At 37.9% G+C, this 13,470-nt stretch overlaps 1 protein-coding gene across 20 annotated transcripts in view; it reads left to right on the top strand.

Annotated features, from left to right (window-relative positions):
* The window catches only part of LMNTD1 (lamin tail domain containing 1), a 369,615-nt gene that overhangs the window by 117,405 nt on the left and 238,740 nt on the right, over positions 1 to 13,470 (top strand). For 5 of the 20 annotated variants that reach the window (XM_023643262.2, XM_070271088.1, XM_070271081.1 and 2 more), the window contains one exon: positions 5,331 to 5,454. The exons of 14 other annotated variants lie outside the window; for them this stretch is intronic. In XM_023643262.2, the coding sequence (XP_023499030.1) occupies positions 5,359 to 5,454 (96 nt within the window). In that variant the 5' untranslated portion in view covers positions 5,331 to 5,358. Of the gene's footprint in view, positions 1 to 3,514; positions 3,637 to 5,330; positions 5,455 to 13,470 lie in introns of those variants that run through there. One more of the 20 variants, XM_023643264.2, reaches the window with a different exon arrangement.

Below are 13,470 nucleotides of genomic sequence, written 5' to 3'. Positions count from 1 at the left end.
ATGAACCTCAAAAACATTATGCTAAGTCAAAGAAACCAGACACAAAAGGTCTCATATTGTCTGATTCCCTTTATGTGAAATCTCAGGAATAGATAACTCCATAGAGACAGAGGGCAGATTGGTGGTTGCTAGTGTCTGGGAGAGGCAGGAATAAAGAGGGATTATTTAATGGGTTAGGGAACTTCTTTTGGGGTGATGAAAATGTTTTGCAACTAGATAGAGGTTGTGATTGCACAATGTTGTGAATGTATTAAATCACTGAATTGCACGCTTTAAGATTTTATTTTTCCTTTTTCTCCCCAAAGCCCCCCAGTACATAGTTGTATATTTTTAGTTGTGGGTCCTTCTAGTTGTGGCATGTGCGATACCACTTCAGTATGGCCTGATGAGTGGTGCCGTATCCGCGCCCAGGATCCGAACCAGTGAAACCCTGGGCCACCGAAGAGGAGTGTGAACTTAACCACTCGGCCATGGGACTGGCCCCTGAATTGCACACTTTAAAACAGCTAATTTTATGTTACTTGAATTTCACCTCAATTAAAAAAATAACTGAAGTAGTCCCAGGCAAGCTGGGACAAGTTGGTCATCCTATTCCTTCCATGTGAGAAAATTTTTACACAAAATAACTGACTCTGAATTATTCTTTGAAACTGCTTAAAACACTTAGTGGAATGCACTAAGTGCTCAATTAACTACTATTTTAAAAAGCAGAAGTGGGAGTTTGAGGCAGTTTATAAAACCATGATGCAACAGTAACTGTGTCCTTGGCCCCTAGCACAGTTTCCAACACATGGTACACATTCTCTTAATGTTTGTTAAATTGATCTGACTGGAAATTTCATTCTCTGGAGACATTCAGGAACGAACTATATATCTCATCACTTCAGATCTCTGAAGATTGGCTGATGGATGTGTGAGGGAACAAGAAATTTGGGCAATAGCTGCTAGTCCATACACTATTTCATATAAAACATTGAAAAAATCAATGCAATGAAACCATGGATATGGCACGAGGAGCTATGTTTAGCTTTCTATGAGTAATATTGCATACTATTGAGACAGTGGTACAATTAATTTGTCCTCTAGTCAAGAACTTGAACTGAGTAAATCCATGTGTAACTTCTGAGAGTTTCCTAACTCCAATAGCACAGAAATCCAAGGAAAATGGGGAGAATCTCATCCCTAAATATAGTGGACTTTATTCCAATTAAGGCCCTGATACTATTCCAGATTGAGAGCTTTGTCAAATTGCTTGTTTGGATGCCCACAGACTCTTAAACTAGGCCAGAATTCCTGAACAAGAGTAATACCATTTGTTAATCTGTTAGAGAACACATTTTAAAGGAGGAAACGGGAGTACTATTTTTAGACCTCTACTCTTATTTTTAGCTCTACTGCATCCAACAACACATTCCTGGATACTAAATTAATGAGCCTTTCACACATATTCCGTACTGTCCTCTGAGAAGCTCAAAATGTGCTGTGCATTGTGAGACTCATAGTTCTCACATGTTTAGCGCTATACCAGGTTGAGAGGAATAATTTAGTATTTAGTTTTGTAATCTCCTCATTTTATAAAGCAGATATTTCATGGCTCCAACAGGATCAGTGATGAGGTTATTTGTAGGTGAATTTCTGCTTATTGCCACTTCTGACAGAGTAAATCCACAGAATTAATCCATGAAAAGAGCACTAAGTGTAATTCTTCCCTTCAATCACCTTATCCTTCCCTTCAAATTGTTTCCCAGTGTCTAGTCTTATTCATGTCAGTGCATGCCACCGCTGGCCACCCAAAGGCTCAAGGTTGGAACCTGGGAGTCATTGTTGATTCTTCCCTTTTCTTGCATCTTCATATCCACTCCATCAGCAAGCCACATCTCTTCACTTCTCTCCATCTCCTCTGCTCCGTCTTCATCCTGGCTGCCCACTTCTTTTACCAAGCCCCTCCACTTTCACTCTTGGCTGCCTGCAGCCCATTCTTTGTAAGTCGACCATATCTATCTTTGCAGAAAGGGAGCCGGTCACTGTGGGTCTCTCCTCAAAATTCTTCAATGCTCCTCACACTTTTTCCACCACAGGACCAATTGTGCTGGTTGTTTTTCCCCAGGAAATGCTTCCCCATCTTCCTGTGGCCAACTCCTTCTCATTGGACCTCGACTATTCTGTCTAAAGTACATCCCCATCTACAGTACACACCACAGCCATTATTATTTTTCAGCTTTCATTTGTTCCTTTCATCACATTTCCAATTTTATAATTGTTTTACTATTGTTTGCTTATTTTTTAGCTTTTCTACCTTTAGAATGAAATTTCCATGATAGTGGGCTGCATCTTATTTACCGTCGTATCTCCAGCTTGGTCAGTGAGCCTAGTCACTGCTTACGGAATGAAGTGTCACTTCTCCTGGATCTTTCCCACTTCCTCTGCCTCTTCCCCCACAACCCCAGCCCTCAAACCTCTGAAGACTGAGTAGGAGCAGGTAAAATGATTGACAGAGGTTAAACACTGTTTTATTTGCTGCAAAGAAGATTTTCTCATATTTCTTTAACTTTTCTTTCCCTCTAAATATATGTGTGTGTAGGAAAGATGAGGGTAGAGGAGAGTGGAAGAGTTCACATATTTTCTCTCCTAATCTGTGAGATATAGAAATGAGAAGGGGACCATGTTTCTAGGAAATATGAAAATTAAATGCTTTTGGAGGCAAGTCCAGCTTTTGGAAGCAAAATATCTTTTCTAGGAATCAGTTTGATTGATTGCCATGGACTCTTTCATGTAAAGTAGACCTAAAAAAAGACATCACAGGGTTATGATTTCTCATAAAGTTTTCCTCCGAGTAAGTAGCTACAAGAAAACTCTTTGTTTTCTGATGAAATATATAACATAGCTGTGATATCTTAGAATTGTCTGTAATTTTTAGCATCAAAAGTGGTAAAGTGTATACTTGCTGTGGAATCTTCCTGCTAGTACAAATTTTGTAAAATTTAGTCCCCTATCTAGAAAACAAGATTGGCCTTCACTTTCTAGTTAGAAGCTAATTTCACTTGAGTGATATGGGCCATTTGTGTAGTCATGGACCAACCACTTAAAAAATATATATGCCAGGCACTGTTGGTTGAGCAAGATTAGCCATTCTGGACTGATTTGTCTACTATCTTCTGCCATTCTAAGTCTTTCAACTCCGTGGGAAGAGTGGCTTCCATTTGTATTAAGTGTACCGGGTTAAGCATGAGATTTAAACTTAGCTCAGCTTATTATTTATTTTTTGTCTCTCTTGACATACTTTCACCTTTTTAGTCTTTCACCAGATGTGGTCCATCTCTTCACTCTGCAATGTGCCTCCTGTGATTCAGCCAGTTTATTGAACACCTTTTGTCCCATCAAAAAGCTGTATCTTTTAAATTACCTTCCAAAACAGACCATGTCTCCAGAAAACTTTTGAATATAGCACACCGGGTTTAGTTCAAGGGATGGATTCCCAGAAATGGCAGGACCATTTCTCTGTGGGTTCTTTGGAGAACAGCCCCAAGGAGATGCTCTCTAAACGATCAACGTGGACAATCTCTCTTTGCTGGTCCGTCCTCCAGCTTGCAGTGATGTTTATGATGTTCACGAAGGTCAAAGGACCTTTAAAAATCAGTAAGTGTTTCATGGTCTTTACTCTCTGATTCCTAAGTCATTTCCTTGAAGACATCATGTAGTCTACTTACCCCCTCACCACCTTTTTTTGGGTATATCTATCACTTGCATACTTTGTGACTTTTGGTCATACATTACAGGTTAAAACTGTTCACCATAGCATAAAATGAATAGTAGAAAGAGCAGCCCTAAGAGCAGAGTAAACAATACATGTTTTAGAACCCACTCAACTTAGAAAAATCAGGTAGAGTACTCTTTGGCTAAGGGCCTTTGCAGTATGGTGCACTATTGCTCTTTAGCCAGGAATATGTGTACAGCACAGTGTGTCGGCTAGAGGCTAAATCTCATTGGCTGAGAAAGTGCCACCTACAGCATGGGTGGAGTGCGGTGAAGGAGTTTATATAAATATATACATAAAGAGTTTGTTATAATGTATTATAATATTTATGTGTATTTAATATATATATACATATATTACTTTCTAAAGGAAAGTATTTCAGAGATTTATAGAAATTTAATGAATCAGCACTGTCAGGAGCATTATCAAATTGGCTTTGTGTGTATCACCCTAGATAAGAACTTCCAGAAGATGCTTAAACGAATGCCCCTAATAAATTATAATTAGGTTTAGATAGAACACTTGGTGTTTCATTTCTTTTTGTAATAAAGTCAGTTGATGGTGTTGTCATTTTCAATTTACCACTAAGAAAACAGAAATCTAGATACACCATCCAAGGATTCCACTGGACCCTGCTGCCTCTCAGAATTCAGTGAAATTCAGATATTTGGACGATGAAACAATTATTTACAATTTTAATTTACTTTGCCATCTTGTTACAAATAATCTGTATGTCGCCTTCTTAGTGCCATGTGCTGACTTTTAATTAAAATTTAATTAAGAGAAGCAGAACCAGCAAAGTGTATTATCATTATTATTCATGGTTCATTGTTGATTAAGGCCTTTATAATAAATGTGTAATACAAAGTTATACATTGTGAATATTTATGGAACTATCCTGTAAAGAAATTGAGATTTAAAAAAAATTTAAACAAACTATGCTTCCTGAGGAATTTTTTTTTTTTTTTTGAGGAAGATTAGCCCTGAGCTAACATCTGCTGCCAATCCTCCTCTTTTTTCTGAGGAAGACAGGCCCTGAGCTAAGATCCATGCTTGTCTTCCTCTACTTTATATGTGGGACGCCTACCACAGCGTGGCTTTCCAAGTGGTGCCATGTCTGCACCTGGGATCTGGACCAGTGAACCCTGGGCCGCCAAAGTGGAACATGTGAACTTAACCCCTGAGCCACTGGGCCGCCCCCCTGAGGAAAAATCTTGTTTATAAAAAGGAAATGTATCAGATAATCTGCTGCAATTACTAAATGAATGGACTTGTTAAAACATGAATTGGCTATAAAACGTCATAAAATGTAACATATTAAGCGACTGTTTTTGAAGTCTTTCCAGATTTTTTTTTTAATGAGTTAACATATTGTTTTTAACAAAGAACTCCTGCAGGCAGAAAAGAAATGAGAACTGATGAAAATTCCCATAATGCTTCATTCTCTGGTGGAATTTTTAGATCTTGATGGGGTTTGTTTCATAATCAGCTTTGGCATTCAATGGCGTCTTTTATTATAAAACAGAGAATTCTTGCCTAACATGGCCCTGTTCCCTTTTTTTTTTTCTGCCCTCAGTTTCTGGAGTTACAAATGCCTTTAAACAATGATCAAGTCATGCTGCAACAGGCACAGGAAACAAACGAACCGTGCCACAAGAATTACTAAGCTTGGGTCTGAAATCCCAGCATTGAAGAAGAAGGTGAGATCAATAATGCTCGAAAGGATGAGTTGTGAAAAATTTGGGCTTCATACCTGCTATTTTATCCTCGTTCTTCATAGAACACATGAATTGGGATTATGGAAAGCATTATAAAACAATTACTTGTCATTTCTAATTATGTAATATTTGGAAAGTGTCCAGATGCAACTGTGTCATATATTTTTTTGGACTACTAGGCTATAAAATAATTAGAGAGAGAGATGAAATCTAATTAATTCAATAAAACAATTATCTGACTTAAAAATTGTTATACAATTGACCCAAAGGGTAGTTGATAGAACCCCTTAAATTCTAGGTGTCATCGAACCTTCACATACTACTGAAAATATGTAGCTGCTTTTTTATTACTTCAGAGGATCAAGCGTCTTAACCTTTCTCCACATATTATATTAATTTCCTCAGACTACCTCAATATACTGTTCTCACTCACAAAAAATGTTTCTCATTACAATAACTTACCAAAATGAGAAATTTTTTCTTATGATCATGAACTGGCTAAAACTCACCAAAGATGTGAAAGTGATTAATCAAATATTATTAGACAAAAACAGTAATTCTCCTCCACAGCAAAGGAAACCATCAACAAAATGAAAAGGCAACCTACTGAATGGGAGAAAATATTTGCAAATCATCTGTCTGATAAGGGGTTAACATCCAAAATAACAGACCTAATTGTCATTACCCTTTGTCTACTGGAGTGCGCCAAAGAATTTCAGAAGATTAGTCTGTGTTTTATAGACTATAGTAAAGCTTCTGACTCCGTGGATCCTGAAAAGTTATGGGCTGCTCTGAAAGAAATGGATGTGCCTCGACACTTGATTGCCCTGATGCATAACCTGTATTGTGAACAAGAAATCACTGTCAGGACAGAATATGGAGAGACAGCATTGTCTCCTAAAGGCAAAGGTGTCACACAGGGTGCATTTTATCTCCCTATCTGTTTAGTCTGTATGCAAAACATATCTTATGAAAAACTGGGCTAGACTGAGATGAAGGAGGAGTGGAAACTGGTGGAAGAAGTATCAACAATCTAAGATACCCAGATGACACCATCTTACTGGCAGAAAGCGACCATGACTTGAAACAACTTCTGAGGAAAGTGAAAGAAGAAAGTGCCAAAGCAGGATGGCATGTCAACATCGAGAAGACAAAAATCATTACTACAGAAGAACTACACAACTTTAACATAGACAATGAAGGCATTAAAATTCTTAAAGAGCTTGTTTCCCTTTGTTCAGTCATCAATTTAAATGGAGACTGCAGCCAAGAAATCAAGAGAAGACTGAGACTTGGAAGGACATCAATAAGAGAATTAGGAAAGATCATCAAGTGTGAGGAGGTGTCATTAGAAACCAAGGCCAAGATTATCCACACTCTCATATCCCTAATTACCATGTATGGATGTGAAACGTATCTTGTGGACACTGGACAGTGAAGAAAGCTAACAGGAAAAAATTGATTCATTTGAAACAAGGTGTTAGAAGAGAGCTCTACAGATACCCTGGACTTCCAGAAAGATGAACAAGTGGGTCCCAGAGCAAATTAAGCCTGAACTCTTGCTGGAGGGAAAATGATAAAACTGAGGCTGTCCTACTTGGGCACATCATGAGAAGGCAGGATTCTTTGGAAAAATCAATAATGCTGGGGAAAGTACAAGGCAGCAGGAAAAGAGGAAGAACAAATATGACATGGGTTGACTCCATAAAGGAAATCATAGACGTGAGTCTAAAGGAGCTGCATGGGGCTGTTGAGGACAGGACATTGGAGACATCACTCATTCATGGGGTGGCCAGGAGTTGAGCTGACTTGACAGCATGTAACAGTAACAACCTGAAATATATAAAGAACTTATACAACTCAATAGCAAAAAAATACACAAATTTAAAAATGAGCAAAGGATCTGAATAGACATTTTTCCAAAGAAGACATACAGATGGCCAACAGGTCATGAAAAGGTGCTCAGTATCACTAATCATCAGGGAAATGCAAGTGATAACCACAGTGAGATATCACCACACGTCTGTTAGAAGACCTATTATCAAAAGACAAGAAATAAGACGTTTGGGTGAGGATGTGGAGAAAAGGGAATCCTTCTGCACTGTTGGTGGGAGTGTAAATTGGTGCAGCTACTAAGGAAAATAGTATGGAGTTTCTTCAAAAAATTGAAAATAGAACTATCACATGATTCAGCAATTCCACTTCTGAGTATTTATCCAAAGAAAATGAAAACACTAATTCGAAAAGATATATGCACCTCCATGTTCATTGCAGCATTATTTACAATAGCCAAGATATGGAAACAACATAAAGGTCCATCAATGGGTGAATGGATAAAGCAAATGTGGCATATATACACAAAAGAATATTATTCAGCCACGAAAAGAATGAAATCTTGCTATTTGTGATGACATGGATGTACCTTGAGGGTATTATGCTAAGTGAAATAAGTTAGACAGAAAAAGATAAATACTGTATGATCTCACGTATGTGTGAAATTGTAACAAAACAAGCTCATAGATATAGAGAACAGATTGGTAGTTGCCTGAGGTGAGAGGTGCAGGGTGGGTTAAACGGGTAAAGAGGGTCAAAAGTTACAAATTTCCAGCTTTAAAATGAATAAGTCAGAGGCCGGCCGGCAGTATAGTGAAGTTCCACTTTTGTGACCCGCAGTTTGTGGGTTCAGATCCTGGGCGCAGACCTACACACCATTCATCAAGCCATGCTGTGGCACTGTCCCACATACAAAATAGAGGAAGATTACCACAGATGTTAGCTCAGGGACAATCTTCCTCACCAAAAATAAGTAAATAAATAAATAAAATAAAATGAAAAAGTCATGGGGATGTTATGTACCATGGTGACTATAGGCTATAGTTAATAATACTGCATTGTGTATTCAAGAGTAGCTAGGAGACTGGATCTTGAAAGTTCTCATCACAAGGAAAAAACTGTAACTATGTATGGTGATGGATGTTAACTGAACTTATTTTGGTAGTCATTTTGCAACATATACAAATACCAAATCATTACATTGTACACCGAAAGCTAATATACTGTCATATTAATTAGACTTCAAAAAAAAGAATAATTCTCTTATCTAGTGATGATGATTGCATACTAATGTGAATATACTTAATTCCACTGAACTGTACACTTAAATGGTTAAAACGGTCAATTTTGTGTCATGTATATTTTACTACAATTAATAAAACACCACAAAAAAGAATTTTAAGAAGTATAGTTATGCAATGTTTACCTGGACACCCCCCCACCAAATTTAAGAAAAAGAATACTGTAGTTAACTTTGTCATCTTATGAGAGTCTTCCCAAGATCTCCTCCCTCCACTTCTCTCTGCCCAGCCCATTCCTGTCCTGACCTGAATTTTACCTTATCATTCCCTTGCTCTATTATTTAGTCTTGCATGTCGGAGAGCTTTATAAATGGAATCTTACATATTTTTCTGCAACAGCCTTCTTGTTTAATCTTTAATTCCTGAGATTCATTCACATTGTTACATGTAGCTGTACTTCATTTATTTTCACTTATAAAATATTCCATCACATGGATATACTGTAATCTATGTATCCATTTATCGTTGATCTATTCATTGACATTTGGATTGCTTCTCTGTTTACTTTTTCTTTTCTCTTTTTTTGGTTAATACACGTAGTATTGCTACGAGCCTTTTTTCTTTTTGTATACGTGGACAAAATTGTCCTTATGGCGTATGCCTAGGACTGAAACAACTTTTCTAGATAGTGTCAAATTGCTTTACAGAGTGGTTGGACCTGTGTACCCTCCCACCAGCCTTATGTAAGTGCTTGGGTTACTCCTTACAGGCTTGTAATATTTGTCAGTCAGGTGTGTGTAACATGGTAGTTCACTGTGGTTTTAATTTTCATCTCCTTGATTTCTAATGAGACTGTGTATCTTTTCTTTTGTGTTGGCCATTTATGTTTTCCTCTCTGTGAAGAACCTGTTCAAACCTCTTCTTCATTTTTCTATTGAGTTCTTAGTCTTTTTCTAATTAACTTGCAGGAGTTCTTTTTGTGAGTTATGTGTATTGCAAGTCTCTTCTCCCAATTTGTGACGTCTCTTTTCACCCTCTTTTTAGTGTTTGCAACAATAATTCTTTTAATTTCTATTATGGATGAAATGATGAAGGAAAGAACAAAAGATTTAGTTTTTGGAATCTATTCTATGTCTTGTTGTCTCGTTAATTACGCAGGGTCTATCATCCAAAAAGGTTGAGTTTGTGTTTCTGCTGATTGAAGATAGCAACTGCATCTCAGTCATCATTAAGTATTCTTTATGGTAGTACTTCGGCTGTACATGGAACAAATTATTGCTCCATCAATTTCAGTATCCCACTGTATAGAGTTTATTCAGTAGCTATGCAACCTGACAAACATAGAGATGCTTTATTTTCCAAGATGAGAATAAGTTGCAGGCACTCAAGACTCCCACATTAGGAGCACATTAGGCTTTGTAGCCCCACAGAGCCAGTTGCAAAGACGTCCTCCTTCACTTTCCAAATGCATGAGGTTAGATAAGATCTCTAGGCTTCAATTTCTCTATCTCTGTTTTGGGACTAATAATAGCTACCTCATAGAGTTTTGGGGTAGATTTAATTAGATAATCTATGTAGAGTACTCATCATTTAATACATGCTCAATAAATGGTAATTACTAGTGGTATTATAATTACAAAAAAAATTTCTATGCCAAGATTCACTGTACAGAGATGCTTTATTTTATTAAAACAAAGGAGTAGAAATTTAAACTCCAGGGAGGGTAAAACTTACTCCAATCAGATCTTAGACCTAGCAGAAGTAGTACCAATGAGTTGGTACCACAGCACCAGGGCTAACACCCATACGGTGAGACAAGGTTAGAGAATGTCCTCACCTTCTCCATCTGCCCCCAAATCTCCATCTACTTCTAGTTCAATCCAGCTGTGCCACAATTAGGAATAGAGTAGTTAGGGAGATGGTGGCACAAGAACACAATGTACTCCTTCATTGCATATGGAGAACTTCTTAGAGGCCAGACTGGAATCCTTTCCCATCTCTCTATCCATGTTGAGACATGGATAGCACCGAGACCTTGTGATTTAGCCCTAAATCATGAATGAAAAAGACGTTATTGCTTCCCTGGAGGATTTTATAATCTAGCTGGGAAAATAAGAATTCCTATAAAATAATTGGAGAGTTATGAAGAAAAGATAATTGTCAAACTGGGAGTTATTTGAATAGCTACATCCTAGAAAAAGTTAACTGACATGAAATCATTATTAATTGAAATAGGTTATTTGTTTCAAAATTTACCGCTTATTGAAAAAAAGACAAATGTGCTTCTAATTCAGTATTTTGTTCAAATGTCGTCAGAGGTAGTCCAACCTGATATCATATCAGCTTCAAGTTAATTTGCTGCATTTTCTTTGACTATGTTCGTTATTATTTTGAAAGTGGTTGTTCACTTGGTTGACAAGAAAGGTGGATCAATTCTCTGCAGCTGAAGTGAACTAACCTGGCCAAGGTTACCTCCAGACAGGGAGTCATTTTCACAGACGGAGCTGAAATATGTAAACTGGTAGTTCTGTACTTCTCCAACCCACTGCTTTTCCAGCTCGAGTGAAGATCTATTTTTGTCTGGGTAGCTTAAGTAAGGTGTCATGTTAGTGACAGGATGAATGGCTCTCACAGGGAACATGAACTCTGGCTTCCCAGTGGCTGCCTGTGCCTGCTTCTCCTCCAGGATGCTTTCCTGCTTATCAAGGGAATGAAGACAAGTGGATGCAGGTCCCACTGTGCTGTGGCGTCTTTGAAATACTTGTGAAGTATAAATCAGGGTTTCCATTTCTGAAGCAATTGCAACAACTCTTTAGCACAGAGGATGGGTACAGTTGAAGGAAATAAATTTGCAAAACTCTTTCGAGAATCATTTTACATTAAGATAGCCAGCAAACAAAACTGAAATGACTGGAAAAAAACCAAAAGCATCTGCTACTCTGTTGTAAAAGTCAGGATATCTCTCTACTTATGCAACTTGTTCTGAAATAAAGCTATTATTCTCCCCAGGTCACTAATGTAGATATAAACACCCAGCTGGTAAAATCTTCCTCTCTGAGTTTGCAGACTGCCTTGTTTCCAAGAGCAATGGTTTAGCGAATGTGTCAGCTGTCATACTTACAGCCATCACTCATGCCACAATTGAAATGATGTGCTGTGTACGTGTCCAAGCTTAGGGCAGGATGCTTATTGTCTAGCCAGGAAATGAGGCTTCTGACATTCTCTTCGGCTCTCAAAGATAAAATAGTTAAATATGTGTGATGGCTCGCTGCTTCGTAAACATCTTCATGCACAGGACACCTTTGACAGTCTTTCCTGAGGTCATTAGAGAGTGTGTACTGACCACAGTTGAAAGCCATTGGGTACACCTAGTGTACCTTTACTGCCTAAAGAGGGTGACTGCTTTTAGAAAAGGAAATATTCTAATACAAATAGACGCTCTTAAAAAGAGATAAACCAGAGTATTGATTTCCACTATCATTCTCGTGTCATGTTCAGCAAAGCAAATAATTCTGAACGTAATTAGGGCATACCACCTCTTTAAGGTTTTCACATAGTCAAGTATTTCTTTCATGTGCTTCCTTCTAATATAATTGCTTAGTATAAAATTAAAACCTGTTGAAAGTGAATGTGAGTGTGAATTAGTTTTATATTATAGAAAGTGGAGAGGAACCCTCCGTGGTGATAGGCCCACCAGAAAAAAAAATTTCAGTAGAAAGTTTGTTATAATTTTCCGAAAGAATCTACCTTGAGAATCACCACTGGAGTATGTGAAAGAATGCCAATTCTTTTGTTTTTTGAGGAAGATTAGCCCTCAGCTAACATCTGTGCCCATTTTCCTCTACTATATTATGTGGCGGGGACTCCTGCCACAGCATGGGTTGATAAGCAGTGCCAGTCCTCGCCTGGGAACCGAACCAGCGAATCAGAGCTGCCGAAGTGGTGTGCGTGAACTTCACTGCTACGCCACTGGGCCAGTCCCCCAATTATTTTTTATTATTAATATATAATTGACATATAAGATTACAGTAGTTTCAGGTGTATGGAATGGCCCAATTCTGACAAAGGTGGTCGAATAGGTTTCTCATCCTGTTTTTGCATTTTCACCTCAGCAGATGATGTCACCTTATTATTGTTACTTCTCTGGCTATTTGATCAATGTTCATCAGGTTTGCAGAGGTTGTGCCTTCTACTCATTGAAGAGGTCTAAGTCAGTTATTACTATCAAATTGTCAGAGAGCTGTTGTGTTAAAAGACGAGAGATTCCAAATGGCTGGTGGTTGAGTTTTCAGATGTCTTCTATGATGCTGAACTACAGGATACAAGCCATTGTCTCTCCCCACTTGTCACTGGATTCTAGATTCTTCCTCACTACTCAGAGTGTGGTGGGGGACCAGCAGCACCCTCGGTACCCGGAAGTTTGTTAGAAATGCCAAACCTCTGTTCCCACCCTCTGGGCTACTGAATCAGAATCTGCATTTGAACAAGCTCTCCAGCAGACGTATAGGCACGTGAAAGTCTGAGAAAGGCTTCTCTGCTGTATCAAAGATTCATTCCATTTGGCCTTTCCTAACCCCTCCTTTTGCCCTATTACTTTAAGCCATTCCAAATATTCTTTACTATTCAATTTAATTACATAATAGATAGAACTTACATGTTAGATTCTGCCTTTTCTAGTGAAATATGAACTCAGGATTGAGAAAAGGCAATACAAAAACTGGGCTTTTCATAAATTAATTCTTAGACATTCTGAGTTTCTTACATTAAAAATGTATTCTTAATAGATTAGTCAAAACTACTGGCTAAATACAATACTTATTAAATAATGATAATTACAATAATAATGTTCATAAGTGAAATAGTAGGATGAGACATTCTTTTCACCTCTGAATTTCCATATTTTCTGTTTTTGTTGGTGTCTCAA

Source organism: Equus caballus, chromosome 6, assembly GCF_041296265.1.
Source record: "Equus caballus isolate H_3958 breed thoroughbred chromosome 6, TB-T2T, whole genome shotgun sequence".
Classification (NCBI taxonomy): domain Eukaryota; kingdom Metazoa; phylum Chordata; class Mammalia; order Perissodactyla; family Equidae; genus Equus; species Equus caballus.
Note: the sequence above shows the minus strand (reverse complement) of the source record. Positions and strands in the feature narration are given on the sequence as shown.